We start from the raw sequence: 24,904 nt of genomic DNA on the forward strand, positions 1-24,904 counted from the left end.
CTCTGAGTGCTACCTCCTCCCCTAGGAAAGCTTCTCTCCTCCAAACAGCCTCTTGTTGCATTAGAGCTAAAACTTCATTGCCCAGGAAAGGGGGAAAGGGAAGGAAATCAAGAGAAAACCCCTAACAAAACGACACTTCACAAGAACATCACAACATTCAGCTGCACAGTCACTGCACCAAGGGAAGGAATGGAGCAGGGCAAGGGGGAGAAAGGAGAGACAGGTCCAACGTGGGGTTTGCAGAGCTCCCCCCCCATCTCCAAGAGGATTTAGGCTGTCGGGTCAGGATTCAAGGTTGAGGATTTAATGAACACGGAATTTCCACTCATGCCCTGGAAAACTTACACTCAAAAACCCAAAAAGAGAGACACAAAAACGTCCGGATTTTCTACATATTTACAAAAAGGAGCCCCCCAACCTCACAGCCAGGGAGGTGGAGCAGCGAGTGACGGGGTATGGGAAGGGGTCTCTGCCCAACCAGCAGTTCCTCACAGGTTCCCATCCCGCAGCGAGCAGGAGAGCACGGCTCTCGCTGCCGGAGTGAGCACAGGGGATGCCACGTGCCAAGGGCTGGACCGGAGCCCCTCAGTTCATCCGCAGCTTGGTGGCCCGGTGGTCCGTGGGGGTGAGCATCTCGTTGGCGTAGCCGTTCTCGGAGCAGAGAGACAGCTCGTCCGTGGTCTCCACGCCGTTGTTGATCTCTGGGGAGGCAATGGGAAAGCAGGGACACGGTCAGAGAGATGCAAATCCCACCAGGTCACACCAAGTGAGCACCGCCAGGAGGTACCCCGTGGTGGGGAAACTGAGGCACTGAGCAGCGATGCTATTCCAGCACACGGGATCCATCGGATCATAGAATCACAGAATGGTTTGGGTTGGAAAGGACCTCAAGATCATCCAGTTCCAACCCCCCTGCCATGAGCAGGGACACCTCACACAGAACCAGGTCACCCAAGGCTTCGTCCAACCTAGCCTTGAACACTGCCAGGGATGGAGCACTCACAACCTCCCTGGGCAACCCATTCCAGTGCCTCAGCACCCTCACAGGGAAGAATTTCCTCCTTAGATCCAATCTAAACTTCCCCTGTTTCAGTTTTAACCCGTTACCCCTTGTCCTGTCACTACAGTCCCTGATGAAGAGTCCCTCCCCAGCATCCCTATAGGCCCCCTTCAGACACTGGAAGCTGCTCTGAGGTCTCCACGCAGCTTCTCTTCTCCAGGCTGAACAGCCCCAACTTTCTCAGCCTAAAATGGTGCTACAGAGATTTAACCCCAGGTTTAATTACACTGCACCCATTCAAAACCAGTTCTGAACAGGGTCTGCCCCCGAATTGGAGCCTACCCCTGCGTTTTCTTTACCAAAAGGGTGGACAGGCATTGGAACAGGCTTCCCAAGGAAGTGGCGGAATCACCATCCCTAGAAGTGTTTGAAAGCCATGCAAATGAGGCCTGTGGTGACACGGGTTAATGGTGGCCTTGACAGTGCTGGGCTTAAGGCTGGACTTGATGAACTTTAAAGGTCTTTTCCAACCTGGTTGATTCTGATTTCAGACCTTGCAAGACTGTAAGAGCTATATGGCATAACTTCAGATTAAAATGCAGGATTTCTGAGCCAATCAGTGCTCAGACCTGAATTAGTTTGGAATGACCATGACCATATCCCACAAGTGGTTCAGTGCAGCAGGGTCAGTCCAGTCCCCCTGTCTTCAGCAGGAGATGACACCCATATCTAGACCACCTCCTCCAGCAGCAGAGAGCAGGGCGTCAGCTGAGTGATGGAGCAAAGGGCTCTGACCAGCCCCATCCATACCTGAGAAGATCAGCTTCTCCTTCATGATCTTGACGTCCCGGCTGGACCGTCGGACAGCAGCGCTGAGCATGATCTGCTCTGGGTTGTAGGTCCTGATGCTTCCGAAGCGCCACCTGCAAGACAAGAGGGAGATATCAGAGACTGGTCCCCCCCTCAACCACAGGAGCATCCTCAGTGCAAGTGGCCACCAACGTAGAGACCAACAAGTCCCCCAGACCCCTTGCTCCCTTGTGCCTACACAACCCCGCACGGTAGGAGGATGTTTGAGATGAGGATGTTATCTCAGAGGGGTACAGACATACAAGCAAGTCATCTTTAGCCACCTTGAGCATCCTAATTCCACCAAGGACTGCAGATGCCCCAAGCGCCTATCACATCAGCTATCCATCTGCCCAAAGGAGGGAGAGCTACTTTGACTCTTAGGGTTAGAAAACGGGAAGAGAACAAGACACCGAACCAAGAAACCCTAATGTTTGCCTTACTGAGTGACATATCCATGGGCAAGGGGTTGGAACGGGATAATCTTAAGGTCCTTTCCAACCCAAACCATTCTATGCAGAAGAGAGCTCAAAGACAAGTTACGGTCTCAAACCTGAGACACAGCAGAGACACCATCATGAGCTGCTCTGCAGGGAAGTACAAGCAGTCCCAACGCAGGGAGCTGGTCACATATGGTGCTTTTAAGTGTCATTTAAGTGTCCCCAGATGTTAGGTCTTTACTTCAATGTTGCTACACAAACCTGTCACTTTTTAAGCCTTGATGAAACTCGGCATCACCCGGAGTTTCCACCGAACAATATGTTTCATATGAACAATACTTTCATATGAACAATATGAGATTGGTGGGAACTTGGCTTGACTTAAAATTACCCAGACTTTCATTCTCGTTACTGAATGTGCGTAAAGAGCATTACTGATAGCAACAAGAAATGGCAGCAAATTTAAGGGGCATTTTGCTTTTAAAGCTGTTTTCCATCCTGAGAGCACCCCTGTAGCGGCCCCTCGGCTGCAGACCCTGGGGAGCGTAAGCTGCTGCAACAGGGGAGAACAGGGCTTGGTAGGCTCAGACAACGCAGCCATTCCCAAGGTCCCATTGCAAAGCGATGCTGTTTAAGCCACGCTTTCCTAGCCCACACCCCACCAATTCATCCTCCTTCCACCGAGGAAGGCTTTCAAGTAAATCCCATTCTCCTTGCCACAACAACCAGGGATGCTATGAGGCTGTTTGACGAAGCAGCAGGGATTTAAGGTGGTTTAGGGGGTTTCTGATCTTCTGGCACCATCTAGTGGCTTCCCCATATAAAAGGAGGTGGCTTGTCAAACTATTTCTACTTATTTATTAATTTAAAGGGTCACAACCACCTTCTCTTAAAGTTCTAACTCCCTCCCCAGCCCCCAGGAGCAGAGGGTTTGAGAAACCCCACACATCTCCAGTTTGGATCCACAGCATCAGCCTGACAAAGCAACAGCCACACAAGAGGTTCTGCACTTTCTCTAGGAAGACCCAGCTGGCGTCAGTTCCGTGGGGTTTCCATCCCCTTCCCAAATCCCACGGGTGACACTGCACCGTCAGGCTTTGAGCGGGGTACGGATGAAGGCGGATGCTCCGCTACAGAGAAAAGAAGGGGTGGGATGGCAACACAACACAAGTCACAGACCCACAGACAGAAGCAACACAGAGGAAGCACAAGGAGGCAAAGACATTAAGGTATAACCAAAAGTAACCCCCCCCCAATATTTGTCTTCTATCGTCATCATCTAAACTGAGCCGACCTGGAAGACCATTTTTACCCTTACTGGCCCATGTAGGTAGATCCCTCTAAGATTAACGTGGTTGCAAATGCATAGGACCTCACAGGGTAAGACCCTCCTTAAACTATAATCGGGGTCAAGTCGTATTGCTACGAGTCTTTTCTTTGCCCACCACATCAGGGTTTTCAGCGTTAGGCTGGGTTGCGTAGCCCAAAGGCACGATGATCTCCTGCCCATAGGTCCTAGACACCCCATGGAGGACATGGGCCTTTTTGAGGCTCAGACAGCCCAGCCTCAAAGGGGTGCAGGGACCAAGGGCTTTTCTCCTCCTCTCCTCCTCCCATAGTGGCTGCAGTGAGACCGAGGGCAGTTAAATACATACAAGGGGCCAATGACTTCTCATAGGGGTGCGTTGCTCTGATTGACCAAGCTAGGAGAGGCTAACCCCATAGTAGCTCAAAATACCGCCTTAGAAGAGCCACCAGTACGTTTAACCACAACGCAACTCCAGTCAACACCCTATGAAATACCCTCTGCTCTGCTCTGGGTCTCCAAGAAAGCTTGTTTAAGAGAAAACAGCACCTCTCCTACCCCCTTGGGCTCTGTTGTGATCGACCACGTTTGGGACAGCAGCGTGCAAAAAGGCCAGACAGACAGCAGGTAGGTCTTGCTCTGGGAGGTTGGCGTCAAAGCGGACCAGACGGACACGGGGTGGGAACAGACTAAAAAATACTGGGACAACAACACAGAGACAGCACACACTGTGTTAGGGCCGCGGCTGGACCCTTGCTTTGGAGGGGAGATGCTAAATGGGGTGGGAAAGAGGGGAGAAAATGGGGTTGTTTGGTACCAAGGTGATAAGATGGAGCGAGCAAAGAGCCAAGCCAGCTGCAACCAGAGTCCCCATCCTGCAATGCTCTTGCCTAAAGCCTGCCCAACTCTTCCATGCCTGTCTTCTCCTTACCCGTAAGCCAGAGAGCAAAGAGGAGGGTAAAAGGGGAAAACACCCAACCTCCCTGTACCCATAAGAAGGGCTCAGCTCAGCCCCATAGCCAGGTCCTGCTTTGGGGAGATGCTTTGAGGACGTAACGCTGAGTCCAAGGAACCTCGTGGAGCAGGCAATGCAGATGGCCAACCCCAACCCCTGAGGCAATGGGTGGGCAGAGGGAAAGGGGCAGATAAGCACAGACAGGGAGAAGAAGTCCTCAGGAATCCAACCCCATGGCACACAGCGGAAGGAATGGAGAAGGAAACACGTGAAGAGTTCGGTCCCAGTATGGACACGGTGAAGGCTTTACTGCAGGAAAGTGACAGCGCTTCCCTCCAAAGGGAGGGGAGAAATCAAACACTGGGTGAGCAAACAGCCAACGCCAGGAGAAATCTGGTTTTCCAGTTGGTGACACTTCCAACCCACCATCCCAGGCTCATTCTCTTCCTTTTCCTATTTATTTTCACACTGAATTTCCAGTTTCACAGTGGTGTAAAACTTGAAAGAGACTCAAAGATCCCAAGTTCCAAGTGCAGCAATTGAAGAGCCAAATGCTTCCAGCTATTAGCCTTATCAATTCATTCCTAGGGCTGGAGAAGTGCTGCTTTATATATTGAACAAGTTATATTATTGTCTTTGGAAGTGGCCAATTTAGAAGAGGTTGGTGCCAAAACCCACTGGTAAATGCAGGAAGGAAGCGGATGCTTTGCATGGGATCATTTCCATGGAGAAAACATTACATCCAATGGGAATTTCTCAGTCATAACATGCTGCAGGCCCTCAGAATAGGGCTGTTTTAAAAGGCAGCAACTTAGATCATTGTATCAGGTCAGACTGCCTTCAAAACATCCACCAGCTTCACGGCTATGGGCTATGCAATGTTCAGGCACCTATGGTCCCCCATGTGAAGGTAGATGTTTGAAAGCATCATGAAAAGCTGTGTCCGTCTGCAGTGAAGCCATAGAAAAGAGGGAGAAAGAAAGAGAGAAAGGAAGGTTGAATGGAAAAGAGGAAGAGGAGGAAAGCACCAGAATTACCTGATCATGTGATAGCTGTGAGATGCCAGAATGCAGCAGAGAGAGAAAGAGGAGGAACATGCACAACAGTCAGAGCAGTAAGAAAATAACCAAGGCAAAGAGGCAAAAAGAGATCAGTTAGAAGTCATCACAGTTGGTATTCCCCCTTCGGAGAGGCTGCCACGATCCTGTCACCGGGGCTGAAGCGGAAGAGCAGGAGCAATCCCTACCCATGGCTACAGAGGAGAGCCAAGCCATGCGTAGGAGAGAGGACGAGCACATCGAAGCGGTGGCTCTGTTTCCACCCACCCCCTCCCATCCTTGCATGAAGGAAGCAGCTCTGGTTTGCCCCAAAATTGACTTGGAATAACACGACAAAACAAGGAACCACAACACCGAAGGCCAAATGGCAAACCCCATTTCCCGGAGCTGAATCACATCAGCAGGTAGTAGTCGGGCAACTCTGTGTGATTTGGTTTTGATAGATCCTCAATACTGCTGCCAATGCTTTCATGTGGTGGAGAAACTGCAATGGCATGGAAACGGGTCTGCCTTGCACAAGGCTCTTGGAAGAGCAAGCCTTTTGTTGCAGAAAGTCCAACTTCTAGTACTAGAGTTTCCCCTTCCTCCCTAACCCTAACCCTAACCCTTCCTCCTACTTACTTGGGGTTGAGTTCGTAGAATAGTTTAAGTTGGAAGGGACCTTTCAAAGGTCATCTAGTCCAACCCTCAAGAGTTTCAAGGCCAGGTTGGATGGGGCTTGGAGCAACCTGCTTTAGTGGAAGGTGTCCCTGCTCATAGCAAGGGTTGGAGCTGGATGAGCTTTAAGGTCCTTTCAACCCAAGCCAGTCTGGGATTCATTCTATGAGCTGTCCTAAGGCAGAGATCCAAAAGATGACATTCAGCCCTGCTATGATGGACATGGCCAGACCTCTCTGAACAACTGCCTTTCCATGTGAGGTCCAGAGGCTGGGAGCTCAGTGCTCCATTGTGATGGACCCTGAGGAAAGCTGGGGGTGGTTTCCAGCTCTTCTCACTTCTCACACACTGAAGGTGGAAGAGAAATCCTGCAATAATGCCTCCCTTCCTCACCCTGCTTCCTCTTGCCCTACTCCATCAAACCCTTTCCAAACTGGAAGAAACTATATATGTATAGAGAGTAAAAGACTAACTATTGCAAAGTCCATAGAGCTGTGACTGCTCCCTCTCCGAGCATTTATCATTTCACTGTGCTCTGAGACCTGTATCTCCCATTCATGAGGTTGAATCAGGTTAATTCCTTCAGCTGGATCGCATTCAGGAAACCCTTCTAATACTGACTATGGGAGGTGATGGAAATGGCTGCAAATATCAACTTGGCCTTCAAATCCTGCTCTTCAGAGAGGTTATTCCCTGCCTCCAGACTCCTCCCTGCATTTATGCATCTGACAGAGAAATACAGGGTCTAAAAGAACAGGGACATCTCTTATTAAACCAACTGATGTATTTGAGGGAATGGAGGAAGCTTCCAGACAACACAGCCACAATGAACTTCTGGAGGAGAGGTTTAATGGGCCCCAATTCAGATCACAAGACCACTTAGGAAAGCTTTAATCTCACCTTGGTCAGTGGCTTCATTAACTGCTGGGAAACCTAATCTAATCCGAGTTATGAATCTGCTGCTCACTCTATCCCATGCTGGAATTGGGGACGTGCTGGGCATGGGTAACAGCATTGGATTGTGCATTTAGACACCATTATAAACAGATCCAACATGTGGCCTGAAGTCAAACTCACAGAAGGTGCTGGCAGGAGGAACAGCCTGCTGTAAGTCAGCAAAAATACATGGGTAATTATGTACCTAGGGAAGAGATTGCTGAGAGCAGATCAACTGGGACAAGGTGACAGCAAAATCACTAGCTCGGGAGGCTGGAGCAAATTAAACTGCTGCTCCTGACACGAAGGCAGTCTGGATCTCAAGACAGAAGGGAAGCGTAGGTCTCTTGATGTCTTCAGGACAGTCGTTTGTGCATGCCAAAGCAGATGAGGTTACAGAGCCAGGGGAATAAGGGATGCAATTTCAGAGTGACAGAGACTGCATCTCTGAGCTCACACTTCTTCCCAGAGAGGGTTATTACCCCGTCACCATTGACAGCTAAAATGCCTCCCTAGGAGAAAAGGCACAGCACTGGTAGGACACTGTGGACTCCTCCGGTGCAATCAGGAGGAGAGCAGCTTTGCCACCTCTGTTATTAGGAAGTTGATTTACCTCCTCCTGATTTATCAGGGTCTGAACTTGTTCTGCCTCTAGGCTTCATGCTCCGCGTTTGTTTTCAAGGGACCCTGGCTAACAGAGAGGCTTCTGCAACGCCCCCATCAAATCCTTGCTGTCCCTTTTCTATGGAAAATGGAGGGACTTTCTCCAGGCATCAAACTAAGCAACTGACTTGATTTGCTAAATCATATTTGTATTTCTTGGTGCAAACAGGAACAAACTGATTTAAGAAAATTATAGCATGTTGGTTTTGAAGACTATAATGGTGGAATCCCAGAACATCACCTCTTCATCAGGGACTGGAGCTATAGGACAAGGGGTGATGGGTTCAAAGCGAAACAGGGGAAGTTCAGGTTGGAGATAAGGCAGAAGCTCTTCCCTGTGAGGGTGCTGAGGCGCTGGCACAGGGTGCCCAGAGAAGCTGTGGCTGCCCCATCCCTGGCAGTGCTCAAGGCCAGGCTGGACAGAACCCTGGGTGCCATGGTTTAGTGTGAGGTGTCCCTGCCCATGGCAGGGGGTTGGAACTGGACGATCTTAAGGTCCTTTCCAACCCAAACCATTCTGTGATTCTATGACTCTTCCTTTAATACATTTTAATCTCTTTCTCAATGTCTATTACCCTAAAGCATTTCGTTTCTCTCCCACAAGCATTTCGTTTCTCTCCCACAAGCATTTACGAGTAAAGCAAAGTTTCTACCACAACTACCTTGAGATCTCTCTTCACAAAGTAGCAGCTACATCCAATTCAATGCCACATCTCAGAAATGGAATTACAGTTTGCAGTCATTGTAGGGGGTCGTAACAAAGAGCTTCCCTGCTGTTGCAATCCAAGCACCTTTGGAGCACGCTGCTCCTCTCTCCCACCTCCACCCCATGCTCTGAACAAAAGCACATGTCACCAATAACACGACAATCGAGCCGCAACGATGCTACTTACTTCTGGAATATAAAAACTCCTACAATTATGATAAATGAAATGAGATCAGATGTGATCCAGATCAGGCGGTACTCGTCTGGAGGCTGGAAGACAAAGAACAGAGGCAGAACTTGAGCCTTCTGGTTTGTTCAATCAGAGGCAGACCACACAATGGTGAAGTTACCACCAGGGCAGAAAGAGCTGCAGATACAAATCACAACGTTTATGACATTTCTAAAATGCATCATCTAAAACCGATGTTATCAGGAAAAGCCACAAACAGGAACAGTTTTAAATGCTCCCTCCTTTCATGTGCTGACATTTTCTTGAAGATCTTGGAGGGCTCAAAGTTTCTATCTCAGCTGTTGCTTGAGGTGAGGGTAAGATGCTGTTGGGAAACTGAAGTCTGTGGGAAAACAGAGATTCATACAGACAGTGCACATTGAACCAGAGAGACGACCAGGCTGGAAAAGCCCTTTAAGCTCATCCAGTCCAACCATTCCCAGCACTGCCAAGGCCACCACTGCCCCATGGCACTGAGGCCTCGTCTCCACGGGGTGTAAACCCTTGCAGGGACAGTGCCTGCAGCCCTGCCCTGGGCAGCCTGTTCCAATGCCTGAGCACCCTCTCAATGAAGAGCTTCTGCCTAAGAGCTCAGCTCAGTCTCCCCTCGGGCAGGTTCAAGCCATTCCCCTTGCCCTGGCCCTACAGGCCCTTGGCCCAAGCCCCTCTCCAGCTTTCCTGCAGCCCCTTTAGGCACTGGAGCTGCTCTCAGGTCTCCCCTTCAGGAGCCTTCTCTTGTCCAGGCTGCCCCAGCCCAGCTCTCTCAGCCTGGCTCCAGAGCAGAGCTGCTCCAGCCCTCACAGCAGCTCCATGGCCTCCTCTGGCCTCGCTCCAGCAGCTCCACGTCCCTCTTGTGCTGCTGCCCCAGAGCTGGATCAGGGCTGCAGGGGGGTTCTCCCCAGAGCACAGCAGAGGGGCAGGATCCCCTCCCTGGGCTGCTGCTCACGCTCTGGGGGTGCAGCCCAGCACACGGGTGATGCGGTACCATGAGAGTGATGCTAATGAATTTCTCCTATCCCAAACCTGAACTATTCCCAGCCAGGAAAAGGTTACCGACAGATCCATCATAACCACCACCACCATTAAAGCACACAGTAATATTTCAGCACAGACACAGAATACATAATGCATAAAGATGGATTCACACAATGGCAGTGTGATGTGGATAGAACCAGTTGGGAGCCATCAACTCCTCTACGTCTGTCTCCCAGCAGAGATCAGTGTGGGTTTTTTCCCCCCTCAGTGAATCTTTGTGTGTCTCAATCTATCCTATGGAAGTGCACCATGGAATTAGCATGACAACGGTTTAATTAGCCAGTGCCGCTGATGGAGATTTAATATGTGTATTTTCCAGCTGAGTTACAGAAGGGTGACATTAAACATTACATTTATTGGATCTATTAAGATGAGCAGACACAAAACTGATGTCTCCTGACATTTTCTAGGCAGGAAAGTGCCATCAGAACTATGCTGAATGAAAGCTCCGGAGTTTTAAGTTAGAACAAAATCTACCCATCTGCATCTTTCATTTATGAAACCACTGGTATTTCACAACTCAAGAGCCCAAACAGCAGGTTTTCTAAAGGGGCAGGAATTGGGTTTCCTATGACATACCCCAAGTAATAGGCAGACATGAGTTAGCTGGGCAGCCTCCAACATCTGATAAGAGGTGTTCCATATATACCTTCTAAAGTCCTGCAGAAATCTCAAAGTTAGAAGGTTTTGGTACCAAATCGAGGTTTTCTAAGTGACAAAAAGGGGATTTCAAGGTGATCAGAAGAGGAAAATCACATTATTCCAAAGACATTCACCCCGCACACATCACTATTGAGAGCGCCCAGGGAGCAGATCCCTCCCTGGTCCTGCAGAGGGAGCACAGGTCAGCAAACACCTATTGAGGAGGCAACGTGTCCTGCTCCATCCAAAGCAAGACCTGCTCTGGAACCTGTTATATTTGGAATACAACATATATTATATCTGGAATATATAGCATAATATATCTGGAATCCTGCACTTCCTCTTCTTTAAACAAGGCTGTTCCAGGGGGATTACGTTGGGGCTTTTATAAGCTTTACCCAATGTAAGTCCTACTTCTGTAATCCTCACCTTTGCAACCCATCAAACCCATCATCAATTCAGTGCAAGTGGGCAGAGAGCAACCCAAACCCTAGCTCTGAGAGACTCTCAGAGAGGGTCCCATGTTGGGTACTTGCTTTAAGAACATCAGACTGGGGGCTGAACTCCAGCTCAAGCTTTACAAAGCCCTCCTCTAACACCATGTTTGACGCTCTCTTGTTGCCAGCAGCTTTCCATCAAGAATAAAGGGTAGAGAGACACTTTTGCTTCAATTTTCCCTTTTGTTTAACTGCAACACAAGTTAAATGTACTTTTGCCATTGCAAATGGCCCCTGGGTGAATGAAGCACAACAGCTTTGCACTGTTCAGCTGGTGATAAAGCTCAACAAAGCCCCCGAGGGCACTGGGCATACAAAGCCTGGCAGGAGCAATGCTCTGCTCCAGCTCCCAAGCCATGTCCCATATGGAAGTGGCTCAGATGGTAAAGTTGGTTACATTACAGCACCCAGGCACTTCGATGTGCAGGAAATCAAGGGATCTTTGTGCTGCTGGCGATGTAGGAGTGCGCAGTTGCAGCTGAGGGATGAGCTGGTGCGAAACCCCTTCGACGAGGGTTCCAAGCATCCTCAATGAGGCTGCCAGCTGTGGTGGAGAACAGATGTTTGCAGCAGCACCATTCAGATCAGGATAATCTCTGCTGCTAACAGATTCAGCCTTTATAAAACCATTTCCAACCTCCAGGTTCAGCGCACACCAGTGTGAGTTCGTGGAGTCAGACACAAGCAGTAGGTTAAGCTGAACATCACACATAGATGTTCACCACCTTGTGATCCTCCCTCCAGCTAAAGATGCACATAGCTCATCAACATTTGCCGGCAGTGTGCGCTCGCAGCCCAGAAAGCAACCGTATCCTGGGCTGCATCAAAAGGAGCGTGACCAGCAGGGCGAAGGAGGTGATCCTGCCCCTCTGCTCTGCTCCTGTGAGACCTCACCTGGAGCATTGTGTGCAGTTCTGGGGTCCTCAACATAAAAAGGACATGGAACTGCTGGAACAAGGCCAGAGGAGGCCACGAGGATGAGCAGGGGCTGGAGCAGCTCCTGTATGAAGACAGGCTGAGGAAGTTGGGGCTGTTCAGCCTGGAGAAGAGAAGCTGTGTGGGGACCTCAGAGCAGCTTCCAGTGTCTGAAGGGGACCTATAGGGATGCTGGGGAGGGACTCTTCATCAGGGACTGCAGTGACAGGACAAGGGGTAACGGGTTCAAACTGAAACAGGGGAAGTTTAGATTGGATCTAAGGAGGAAATTCTTTCCTGTGAGGGTGGTGAGGCACTGGAATGGGTTGCCCAGGGAGGTTGTGAGTGCTCCATCCCTGGCAGTGTTCAAGGCCAGGTTGGATGAAGCCTTGTGTGGGATGGTTTAGTGTGAGGTGTCCCTGCCCATGGCAGGGAGTTGGAACTGGATGATCTTGAGGTCCTTTCTAACCCAAACTATTCTGTGATTCTATGAACATTAAACCATCCTCATGGTCATCTTGTTCTCCTCTTTTCCAAGCAGATTTGCCAGAGCAGCCTCGTGTCCTACCCCAGATAGGATCTGTCAGCAGAAAATATCCCCTCCATCACCCACACTTACTCCTCTGCAGCTGAGCTGTTGTTTTAGGAATGCTTTGATGCAACTATTCCATCATTCTCCCTCCTGTCCAACATGAACGCTTGTTTTGGTTCAGAGACCCAAAGTGCTAGGGGTGTTTTCAGAGCATTTACTGGCAATGTTATGGGTCTTTGGTCTCTGGTTTTCCCTTGTCCAGCAGTGGGGTAGCCAGAGGTAAGACTTGGCCTCATTTGGTATTAAAAAACATGTAAAAAGCTAGTTTTTCAGCCTCACCAAGACGCAGAAGCCAGCTTTGCTGGTTCACCACTACATCCGATTCTGCTGCAATATATACTGATAACTGCTGCTCAGCACACCTGCAAAGATGCTTTTCCATCAGGAGCAAATGGAAAAATCGCGTGGGTTAAACGGGACGTGCAACACAATCTCCAAGAATCCCACCCAAACCCTGTACGAGGCCATCGGATGGAAAGGATTGCGGAAGAGGAGCACGATCTGTTACCACCTTGAGGTTCAAGCATGCAGAGGGGGAACGTTCAAGCACAAAAGCACACTGAACCCAACCAAACCTTTCTGAACAAACCCAACGGGGATGTGGCTGCAGAGGTCAGTGACCACCTTTACACCCCTCCACTGCATCCCCTCCATCATTCTTACCATCAGCCAGGTGGGGAAAGGCACCTTGCGAAGGATGTGGGAGCTGTCGGAGGTGACCGACTGGACACCGGCACACCACAGGATGGAGTACAGCCAGGGCTCATTCACAGTGTAGAGATTCACACTCAGGTTTGCCATGGTGTAGTCCCTGCCGGGAGACAGACAATGGTGAGATGTGAGTCCCCCAGCAAACATCAGACCCTCGTCTCTGAAGTAGAGCAGTTGCCATCAGCCACCGCTGTTATCACAGATGTACTGGATTTGAATTGCTTGGAATAGGTTTATAACAGAGCAGAGCCACTTCATAAACAACCCAACGCCACTGCAAGCAAATGGTTTGAACTTGAGAGGTTTCTTCACCACTTGGATGCTCTCCAACCCAAGCCACAAACCAGCAGATACTTCCTTATGAATGATGGAGCAGCGCGTTCGTGTACCAAGCGCCTCATCACGTTGATGTAAAATCCACATCTGGCTCAGATACCTGTAACACTTCATTGGCAATTTGCTTCCTTAAAAACCGACAGACGTGTTTCCAACATCAATTCCCACAACTTCCATGCCCTTGCTTTGGGGACAGTTGCAGCGTTTCCAGCTTCCTGAGGTCATTTGCCAAGCAGCTGAAGCCACAAGCTGCAGCACAGGAGCTGTCAGCAGCCAACCAAGCGCTGACAGTGGACTCCTTGTACCCATACGATTTGCATTAATTACTCTGTCTCCCTCTCTATGCAGCAGAAGCATCACTAATCTCCCTCACATGGGCAGCACAGAGATTAATCCTTGCAATTTAATATCAGCAAAGCACATGGAGGTGGAAGGGCACTGTACAAGACGAGGACATCTCACTGCTCACAATATGATCAAGCTGTTCCAAAGGCTAAGAGATGCTCAAGGGTGGTTGTAGGAATGTTCCATCCAGAGGCTGATGGCTGGGGGATTGAAAGAACTGTGTTAAACCAGGGCTTGTAGAGCTCACTCTGGTTTGTGCTGCAGGACTGCAGGGATGCTGATGGACACCACAAGGCCTTCAGAATCACAGAATCAACCAGGTTGGAAAAGCTCTTTAAGTTCATCAAATCCATCCCATTCCCAGCACTGCCAAGGCCACCCCTGCCCCATGGCACTGAGGCCTCGTCTCCACGGGGTGTGAACCCTTGCAGGGCCGGTGCCTGCAGCCCTGCCCTGGGCAGCCTGTTCCAATGCCTGAGCACCCTCTGGGGCAGGAATTGTTCCTCAGCTCCATCTAAACCTGCCCTGGTGCAGCTTGAGGCCGGTTCCTCTTGTCCCATCCCTTGTTCCTTGGGAGCAGAGCCCAGCCCCTCCTGGCTCCATCCTCCTGGCAGGCACTTGTAGGGAGCCATCAGGTCCCCCCTGAGCCTTCTCTTCTCCATCTGAACCCCCCAGGTCCCTCAGCCGTTCCCCATCACACTTGGGCTCCAGGCCCTGCCCCAGCTCCATTCCCTTCTCTGGCCCCACTCCAGCCCCTCAATATAGTCCTTTCCATGAGATAGGATGAAAACCAGGCAGGCACTATCCTGCAGTTAAAGCACAGCATTAGTTTTAAGGGTGTGAAACTGGACTGGTTGCTGGCAGCCATGGGGAAACACCACTGGGTGACACTGGATAGGACCACACACCCGAACAGCTGCAGGCTCAGCTCTTCCCTACTTCCAGCCCAAACGTGCTCCCAAATAAACCATCTCCTTTGGAGATATTTGGAGGAACCCCACAATGTGCCAATCTCTTTAAAGAGGAGACTGGAGCAGTCTCAATAGATGCCACAGGACAGTAATGAAATGGATGGATAATCCACGATAAGAAATTCCTGAAAGCTTACCCAGCCTTCGGACTAACCAAGATGCTGTGATAGTAACTCTGGAGCAGGTGAAGACAAGCAAAGGTCAGAGCTAATGAGGATGAAACAGCACTTGGAGGTACTTGGTGTGAAAAGCCTTCACTTTTCCCCAGAGCTGACAGGGTAATAAGAACCAGACAATTCCCATGTTTTATTTCAAACAGGATCATCACATAATGAATTAGAATCAGCTCCTAGGAACATTCTAGGTGATGGGTAGGGACAAGCTTGCACAGCTCAAGCTTTCAACAGCAAATCCATCTGAAAAGAGATACCTCTGCGCAGATAAAACAGCCTGAGATGAGCAGAGAAGATGCTGCGGGGCCCAGGGATGCAGGAGGATGCTCAGAGCTGTGAACACCCACTGCGGAGCACACAGGCTATCCCACCAGAGGGCTGTACCTGACATCCTCATTCGTGACCTTGGTGTAGCGCAGGTTGAGCTTGACGATGCCCTTCTCCCTCATGCGCTCTGCATCCAGCTTGAGGCCAGAAGTCTGCTGGAAGCCCGGTGCTATGTGTCTGACCAGCTGCCTCTCCGTGTCCGGCAGCCACATCACCTGCAACACAGAGCATGGGAGGGGTGGTTCACAAAGCTCTTCGCACGAGGCAGCATCGCAGGCAGCCAGTTTACACCAAGCCAGAAGCTAAATCATAGGAGGGACTGCCTCGTTTGTCAGACAAATGTGTAGGAGACAATGACAGCCCCCACATCTTTAATCAAACGCGTTTCAGGTTTATTCTTGAGCACAAAGGATGTGCAAAACTCACTTAGAGGTAAAAAGGGTTGAGGTATGAAGGGATTGCACCAAGAGCTCATGACGAGACATGGAGCATCCTTAAATCCTGCTTTTCCTGTCCAGTTCAGAGCACAAAGAGAACTAAGGACACGAGGCTAAAATTGACAGTGTAGACAGGATGCACAAGAGAAACCTTTCATAACCCCGTGGTTACAACTAGTTTTCCCCACCCTCTTTTATCAGGGTCTATGTCTACTGCAGCCCAGGGCAAGAATGTCTCTAAGTTCATGCCATGCTTTGAAAGTGTGTCAAATGAATTACTGCTCACAAGCTCAGCTGACGGATGTGAAGTGGATGCAGGAACCAAGCTGGGCAGTGTCAGTGTTCAAGGCCAGGTTGGACAGAGCCTTGGGTGCCATGGTTTAGTGTGAGGTGTCCCTGCCCATGGCAGGAGGGTTGGAACTGGATGATCTTAAGGTCCTTTCCAACCCAAACTGTTCTGATTCTATGATTCTATGGCTTGTGCCGTGCAGAGGCTGGGCCCAACCTGATGATCCCTGTAGAACCACTGAGCACTGCATTGCTTGTTTAATAATCCAGTGACACTCTTCATAGAATCATCATGGAATAGGTTGGGTTGAAGGGACCTTAAAGCTCCTCCAGCTCCAACCCCTGCCATGGGCAGGGACCCCTTCCACTGGAGCAGCTTGCTCCAAGCCCCTGTGTCCAACCTGGCCTTGAGCACTGCCAGGGATGGGGCAGCCACAGCTTCTCTGGGCACCCTGTGCCAGCGCCTCAGCACCCTCACAGGGAAGAGCATCTTCCTATTATCCAGCTAATGTCTAGTTGGGTCTTTCAGGGCCCCTCTCAACACTTGCCTGCCCTCACAGGGAAAGCTCGTTTCCTTATATGCAGCAGGAACACCTCCCATTCCAGTTTATGACCACTGCCTTCCATCCTGACACGCAGCTCAGTGAAGAGCTTCAGTCCAGCTTCTCAACAACCTCCTTGCTGGTGCTGGAGAGACCCAAAGACTTCAAAGTCTTGTCTTTTCCAGGATGAAGAGACTCAGTTCCCTCAGTGCTTCTTGCTACGTCCAGCCCCCTAACCCGGCTGGTGGCCTCTGTAGGTCTCACCCCAGCTTATCTGCCATGTATTAGCAAGCCCCACATTGAACACATGATTGTTGAGTAAGGGGAATAGCCACTTCCCTCCATCTACCAGCTATACTAACATGAGTACAACATGCTATCAAGGCTTCTCACTACCAGGGTATACTGCTGCATCAGCAGTCACCTTGGGTAGCTTTCAGAGGTCCACGGTAACCCCAGGCTCTAGGGCCACCAGCCTGGAGTCGCAGCCTTTTCCAACATGACTTCCTGGCACAGGGTGGCATTTCCCATTAAGTCATAGAATCATAGAATGGTTTGGGTTGGAAAGGACCTCAAGATCATCCAGTTCCAACCCCCCTGCCATGGGCAGGGACACCTCACACTAAACCACCTCCAAACCATCTCCAAAATGGCTCCCACCAGATTTGACACCCAAATGAAGACACTCAAGGATTCAGGGAAACCCATAAGGAGGGCAATTTTGGGACCATTCCCAGCCTCACGGAACTCACAGCCTGCTGCCGAATTCCCGATGCCAGGATGGTTTCCAGGGTGATGTTGATGTAAGTGCTGTAGTAGGGATGAGCTGATGGCAAGTTCTGGAAGTTCAGGATGAGCGATGTGTTGTCCTTGATCACCTCCAGCATATCCGCCAGCTTGCAGACCGACTGGTTGGCAGCTTCCAAGTAGTCAGACCTTGAGAGAGACCCGGCCGTCCAGAAAGGGTCGTTCTGGAAGCAAAGCACATCCCAGTGTTAGTGCCATGAACTCCACACTACTCCGATACAGGTGAAGACCCTTTTCTACCCCACCTTAGCAACACTGGGGCACAGGGACAGCTACTGTTGGTGATCATATTGCAGCTTGCTCAAGTGTTTCTCTGCGCCTTAGTTCCCCTACGTAAGGAGAAGTGGCAGATCCTTGCTGAAAGCAAGGTGTTCTGGACAGGTCACCCCATTTCCAGAGGAGGAGCAGAGCTATAGGGCAAGTAATGTCATTTTCCATGGTAGTGAACTAAAACTGTACTTTCTCACACCATGTTCACAGTCACCAAGTGACCAGAGAGCAGCTAAGGGCTGTTAGAAGAGATGGGCTCCTGACTTAAGGACATTCAGGAACATCAACATCAAAGCGCATCCCAAAAAGTATCCTTCCAGAGGATGCTTTGGCTCTTCTCTTTTGGCGAGGAGCAGTTTCCCTGCATTCCCACAACCACATGTGCAAGTTTCTGTGCAATGTACCACATAGACATCCCCATCACACCTCCAGATCAGCTCAGCTCAGAATGGCGATGAAGCCATTCAGGCTTCCACCGAGCAAGAACCCAAGCAAGTCCAAGCAGGCATAGAAAACCAGTACCTGCAGCAATGCCTCAGCAAGCCATGCTCAAGCTTACAATCGGAAGGGACCTTAAAGCTCATCCAGTTCCAACCCCCGAGCTTCAAGGTCCCTTCCATCCCAAACCAGTCAGGGATTCTATGGTGCTTGGCTCCAGGACACCCTCTCCATGGCCGTACGCACCCGCAGGAACCACTCTCCAGCATTGAGCTTTTCCAGGTCGGTCCAGTTGAACATGGAGGAGTGCTCGTAGGCCCGCTCTGGAAACACTTCCTCCACGTTCGTTGTTCTCCTGAGTGTCTTGTCGTGCATCAGAAATGGCACTCCATCATAGCTGCAAAGACAGGCAGAAGGCCCTATTACAAGGCCAGAAGACACAACCATGTACACGGTACTAGACAAATGCCTGTTCCCACTCCAGTTTCTTGCACAGCTTCGCATCACAATCATTGTGAAGACCTCAACCAGCTTAACGCATCCCCAGCAACCTCAATATCCACCCAGAGGGAAAAGCCTCTTAGATACTTGCTAGGTGTTTGCAGTCATTCGTGCATTAACTGACCCCATCCATCTCTAGATGGCTACTAGAGTGCCAAACTCTTGTAGCTTGGACAAGAACATCCACTCTGAACACTCACATAAGCCAAAGCTTTCTGCAGGATCTGTGGCTCCCAATATCAGAGGTTTTCCATACCCTGCTTGCACAGACACACTCCCAAACTATTCCCAAATTGCTAATAGTAGATAATGAGAAAGATTTCAGAGGCTCCCAGAGTACAGAGAACAAAGTGGTGGCAGGCTTTCAGCAAGATGCAAGGGTTCCAAGCTACCAAAATTGTTCTGAAAGTGCCTATTCCCAGTTGAAAATGGGTTTCAGGAAGCAGCCACGCTCACACAAGTCCATGCATCTGAAAGAAATCCCACCTTTCAGCTGGGACTAAAGAGCCAAATGCATGTCCTGTGGTCTATATGCCGTGCAGATGGCTTAAAAATGCTTCTGGGAAGCCAAAAGAGCTCTTTAAGCTTTCTTCCACTCCATTTTCAGTGATTGAATCAGTGATAACACCACATAGGGCAGTGATGGTTTCTATCCAGGGCAGGGGATGGTTGTCTGCACTCAGAAATCAGGATAAACCCAGCCTGATTACAAGGACATTTCCTAAGCAAGGAACCCATCTTCATCCTGGAAGATTCAGATAAGGTCTGGGAATGAGATGAGCTTTCAGTACAAACCCCATCTGAATGAGGAGCCAAGTCACAGCACTCACTCCCAGAGCCAGAGGGACAACATCACTTGTAGATGACGGAGCAAATGCTGCCTCTGCTTCACCATTGCCTGCAGAAGTCCCCTATCACAAAGGTCACTGGCATCTTTGCTATTTCTAGCATGCACTGTGCCAACGACTTCCTCCCCAACCCAAAGCACCACGCTGACACAGCAATACCATGCTCAGCAGCACGCTGCACTGCTGCAGTCACAAGGGGCTTTAATAAATACAGTTAAAAAGAAGGAAATAAGCTAAGCAACTGCAGAATTAAAAGTGTGGAGTGTTTAAGGGAGATAGGAGCTCAAGTCTTAACATCTCCTAGCAGAGCATCGTCAGATACTGTTACGCTTTAACCGCAGCGTGGAAAATCTATGGGGGCACTTCACATTTGCTCCCTTCCTTTCTAATCCTTCCCTTTACAGAGTCACTCAGCACTACTCAAGTCTAACCACAACCTATTACAGGCACAGATTTGCTAAAAGTACTTCAGAGACAGAAATCAGAGCTTTAGAAGAAGAGATGTGAGGGGAGGTAGAGGATGAGAGGAACACACAGGGATACTGTGCTGCTGCTTGAAGGAAAGTTGGCTTTATAACCAGGGCCACCCAGTTTAGGGTCTGTAACAGGTAAGGAGCAGGATGTGATGGGTCTGAGTGCATGTCCAAGTGGCTCGCCCATGGCAAAGGACACGGAGACATCCCAGGAGGGATACCCTGGACCCATCCAGACCCAGACACAAAGAGCATCTCTCAACGGGATAAGGAGAGCAATAGGTCTTGTGCCACAAACCATTCCCAAAGCTGCTTCCAGCTCTATGGATAACTCACTTTTTGGTCTGAAGGTCAATGGAGTCCTCTTTTTATAGAGTTCTCTTTGAGAGGGCCTCAGATAACTGGGCCATCAAGGGCATTAAGCTGTGGATGCTTGGAGTGCTCCTCTGGGATAGCTGATGAGTGGCAACAGGGAAAGCTCTTGGAGCTTTTCCAGCTCTCCTCCTCCCAAAAGTCCACTTTTCTCCTTGGCCCGTGCTAATGGAAGCAACTGATTCAGCCACGTGAGAGAAGTGCTTGTCTGGGCAGTCAAGCAGATGTCCCTTCACAACTGCTAATGAACTAACTTTGGAAAGAACAGGAATTGCATCACATACATCCCGATTCACACTTCATCCTTCCACAGTGACCTTCCGCTCCCAAGAGGGAAGAAATTACTTTAGTTCTTGTTCTCAAACAATTATGCAAAGATAAAAATAAGCCCCATAACATTCAACCTTCAGAAGCCCATCTTCCACCAGGCAAAAAAGATCTTCCCATCAATCTCTAAAGTGGTCAGAGAAAAATAGGAGCTTTGAGTCTTTCTTGTGATTATAACTGAAACTGAGAGAAACTGAGGGATCAAGGGGTGATGGGTTAAAACTGAAACAGGGGAAGTTTAGATTGGCTCTAAGGAAGAAATTCTTTCCTGTGAGGGTGCTGAGGCACTGGAATGGGTTGCCCAGGGAGGTTGTGAATGCTCCATCCCTAGCAGTGTTCAAGGCCAGGTTGGATGAAGCCTTGGGTGGGATGGTTTAGTGCGAGGTGTCCCTGCCCATGGCAGAGGGTTGGAACTGCAGGATCTTAAGGTCCTTTCCAACCCAAACCAGTCTGGGATTCTGTGATCACCGAGATAAGGCATTACAGCTCCCTTTGTGCCACTTATGCCCTCTTGCACATCAATGTAGATCATGTGAAAAACACAGCTCAGAAAAGGAATGAGAGTATTAAAGAATTATCAAACTCCTGGAACAAAGAACAGATCTTGAAATAACCCTCATTAAATCTCACTAAATTGGCCTTGTCTTCCTGCAAACAAAGATGAGTTTCAAGGCAAAGATATCCAGGTTCTTCCACCTGGACAACTTCACCTTCAATCATCATCTCAAGGAAACCATTAGCATCCTTTGTGCATTACAAATGGAGACACAACTAGGAGTTAGCGGTGTTCACCATGAGAGCCCTTTCCAATGGGAAAAAGCAGCAGCAACCAGACACAGACCAGATAGGAAAGACCCATCTGCGTGGTTTGAGCCATCCACTGGGAGCCTCAGTCTGAAGAGCACACTGGCTTACCTCAGTACGACATCAGCTTGGACTCCATACATCTTCTGCTCCACTGCCTTCTGGAAGGACATCAAAGTGTTTTCTGGTGCCAACTATGGGGAGAAATAAAAAACAACGAGAGATTAGCAGTCAGTGCAGAGTTTATGAAGTAGTGGATGCTGAGAGGAAGATTTAGAGAGATTAGGGAGCCAAGACAATCCTGGTTTGCAGACTCCACAGCAGCCAGTTACACTACCAGCATCCCTCAGGCAGGACTGCATCTTGCTGAAGTCTGACCAGCACATTTAACTCCATTGATGGTCTTCTCACACAAAGAGTTCAATGCAGAGCTATTATGACCTCCAATACCAGAAACCCATGAGCTCAAAGTCTGGTGCAGTATTAGTGTATGAGAGATTCTCTCACCAGCCTGGTTCCCAAACAGTGGCTTGCTGGAGATCCCCATGAAGCAGTTGTTAATGTGATGCCAATTCTCCATCCATGGTTTATATCTAGAGCTATTAAAATACCTTAACAGTTCTTTACTCTCCTACTTTTCTACATAAACAGTGATTACAATACCACTATAGCAAGAAGAAAGCCCATAAACCAGAGTATTATCCATACCATGGAGAACAACTACAGCAAAGGTTCCGTGGCATGTTTTATTTCCACGTCTACTCATTCAATCAAGTCATCTATTGCTCAGTCTCAAAATCAGATCATTCCTCTAATAACAAATGTTCTAGTTAGTTTAGCAACTAGAAAAATAGCTTTAAGCCTTGGAAATGTATCCCTATGGCTATCACGGATGAGGACTCAGAACTTAGCTCATATTTCATGCTGTGCAATGGAGCAGATGGTAACAAGATTTGGGTTTGTTTAAAAGCAACACAGCATAAACACACTTTGGTTTTCTACAAACCAATACAGTAGCTAGCCCCAGAATAGCCATAAACCGATACCAGGCACACCAGATACAAATGACCACAAGTATGGAGGGAATAACTGGCAAGTTTTCTGCCCTGAAACACAAGCACATCAAAATAAAGCTAGTCTTAGAGCTTTTCTGGTTTCCAATTTGCTTTCAGGCTTAGGGCACCTCTAACCCCATTTTCCCCCCACAGAATCACAGAATCCCAAGGGTTGGAAGGGACCTAAAAAGATCATCTAGTCCAACCCCCCTGCAAGAGCAGCCATCTCTGCACCACCAGCATCAGTAGGTTCCCATCAAGACTCAAGGAGCATTCACAAGCCATGATCAGCAGTGTGCGCTCGCAGCCCAGAAAGCCAACCGTATCCCGGGCTGCATCCAAAGGAGCGTGACCAGCAGGGCGAAGGAGGTGATCCTGCCCCTCTGCTCTGCTCTGGTGAGACCTCACCTGGAGCATTGTGTGCAGTTCTGGGGTCCTCAACATAAAAAGGACATGGAACTGCTGGAACAAGTCCAGAGGAGGCCACGAGGATGAGCAGGGGCTGGAGCAGCTCCTGTATGGAGCCAGGCTGAGGAAGTTGGGGCTGTTCAGCCTGGAGCAGAGAAGCTGCATGGAGACCTCAGAGCAGTTTCCAGTGTCTGAAGGGGGCCTATAGGGATGCTGGGGAGGGACTCTTCATCAGGGACTGCAGTGACAGGACAAGGGGTGACGGGTTCAGACTGAAACAGGGGAAGTTTAGATTGGATCTAAGGAGGAAATTCTTCCCTGTTAGGGTGGTGAGGCACTGGAATGAGTTGCCCAGGGAGGTTGTGAGTGCTGCATCCCTGGCAGTGTTCAAGGCCAGGTTGGATGAAGCCTTGGGTGGGATGGTTTAGTGTGAGGTGTCCCTGCCCATGGCAGGGGGGTTGGAACTGGATGATCTTGAGGTCCTTTCCAACCCAAACTGTTCTATGATTCTATGATTTTTATGGTGTTCCGAAGAGGAATAATTAGAACTAAGGCCTAAATACACCATGAAAGGTGCACAATAAAAACCTCCTCCAGAGTTTAAGGTGTCTCTAAAAATCGCTTGTTTTTTATAAGCTGATCACCTGCAGCGCTTGGGTCAGTGAAGCTTTAGGGTACAATCATCAGACCAAATGTCAGCAACAACCTTCGCATAGCTCCGCTATCTCTCCACTCGATTCCTCTGGCTCAAGCCACCATCAATACTGGTTCATTTCTGTTTGTTGCAAGGCGACACAGAACCACGTTATCTTCCCAAAAAGGCTCCCAGTCAAAGCCTGGCTTGTCTAGGTGAAGACAGAGTCAACACCCCCATCACACAACACTGGCACAACCCAGCGCCGGGTCACACAAGGTCGGGCTAAAAGAGCTTGTTGCAGCATCTGCACGATGCTCAGAGCTGTCAGCAGGGAGCAGCAGCCACAAAGATCTGAAGATCCCATCCCATTTGCTCTATCTCCTTGGGTTGCTTTCAGCATCTTGGGTTTCCCCTCTCAAGTAGCTCAGGTTCCTTCGGGATAACAGGGCAAGGTGATGCCCTCTCCACAGAGTAATGCTCAATGTTTGCTTACGGAGACGGCAGCAATCACAGGGCAATAAAGTGAGTAGTCTTTAAACAACAGATAGCTGAGCTACAGAAACCAAAGGGCAACACAAGACCACCAGCCTGTCAGGACGATGCTGGGTAGATGCAACACAAGTCCATAGAATCATGGAATTGACCAGGTTGGAAAAGCTCATCCAGTCCAACCATTCCCATCACTGCCAAGGCCACCCCTGCCCCATGGCACTGAGGCCTCGTCTCCACGGGGTGTGAACCCTTGCAGGGCTGGTGCCTGCAGCCCTGCCCTGGGCAGCCTGTTCCAATGCCTGAGCACCATTTCTTTACATGACTTGATGATCTTACAGGTCTTTTCCAGCCTAGTTAATTATATGATCCTATGATCCATATGAGCAGGGGCTGGAGCAGCTCCCGTATGAAGAGAGGCTGAGGAAGTTGGGGCTGTTCAGCCTGGAGAAGAGAAGGCTGCGTGGGGACCTCAGAGCAGCTTCCAGTGTCTGAAGGGGGCCTATAGGGATGCTGGGGAGGGACTCTTCATCAGGGACTGCAGTGACAGGACAAGGGGTAACGGGTTCAAACTGAAACAGGGGAAGTTTAGATTGGATCTAAGGAGGAAATTCTTTACTGCGAGGGTGCTGAGGCACTGGAATGGGTTGCCCAGGGAGGTTGTGAGTGCTCCATCTCTGGCGGTGTTCAAGGCCAGCTTGGATGAAGCCTTGGGTGGGATGGTTTAGTGTGAGGTGTCCCTGCCCATGGCAGGGGGTTGCAACTGGATAATCTTGAGGTCCTTTCCAACCCTGACTATTCTATGATTCTATGATTCTATAGTAGTGATGTTCATGCATGCAACGCTGTAATACAGGCTGCAGTG

At 49.6% G+C, this 24,904-nt stretch overlaps 1 protein-coding gene across 2 annotated transcripts in view; it reads right to left on the bottom strand.

Annotated features, from left to right (window-relative positions):
* Positions 1-288: 288 nt before the first annotated feature.
* Positions 289-24,904, bottom strand: part of GDPD5 (glycerophosphodiester phosphodiesterase domain containing 5) — a 176,241-nt gene continuing 151,625 nt past the window's right edge. For both annotated transcript variants that reach the window (XM_065678917.1, XM_065678916.1), the window contains exons 9-16: positions 21,562-21,644; positions 18,372-18,522; positions 17,363-17,581; positions 15,401-15,558; positions 13,144-13,291; positions 8,758-8,840; positions 1,811-1,923; positions 289-701 (exon numbers count right to left, since the gene is read on the bottom strand). In XM_065678917.1, the coding sequence (XP_065534989.1) occupies positions 586-701; positions 1,811-1,923; positions 8,758-8,840; positions 13,144-13,291; positions 15,401-15,558; positions 17,363-17,581; positions 18,372-18,522; positions 21,562-21,644 (1,071 nt within the window). In that variant the 3' untranslated portion in view covers positions 289-585. The remainder of the gene's footprint in view (positions 702-1,810; positions 1,924-8,757; positions 8,841-13,143; positions 13,292-15,400; positions 15,559-17,362; positions 17,582-18,371; positions 18,523-21,561; positions 21,645-24,904) is intronic.

Source organism: Lathamus discolor, chromosome 4 (genome assembly GCF_037157495.1).
Source record: "Lathamus discolor isolate bLatDis1 chromosome 4, bLatDis1.hap1, whole genome shotgun sequence".
Lineage (NCBI taxonomy): Eukaryota > Metazoa > Chordata > Aves > Psittaciformes > Psittacidae > Lathamus > Lathamus discolor.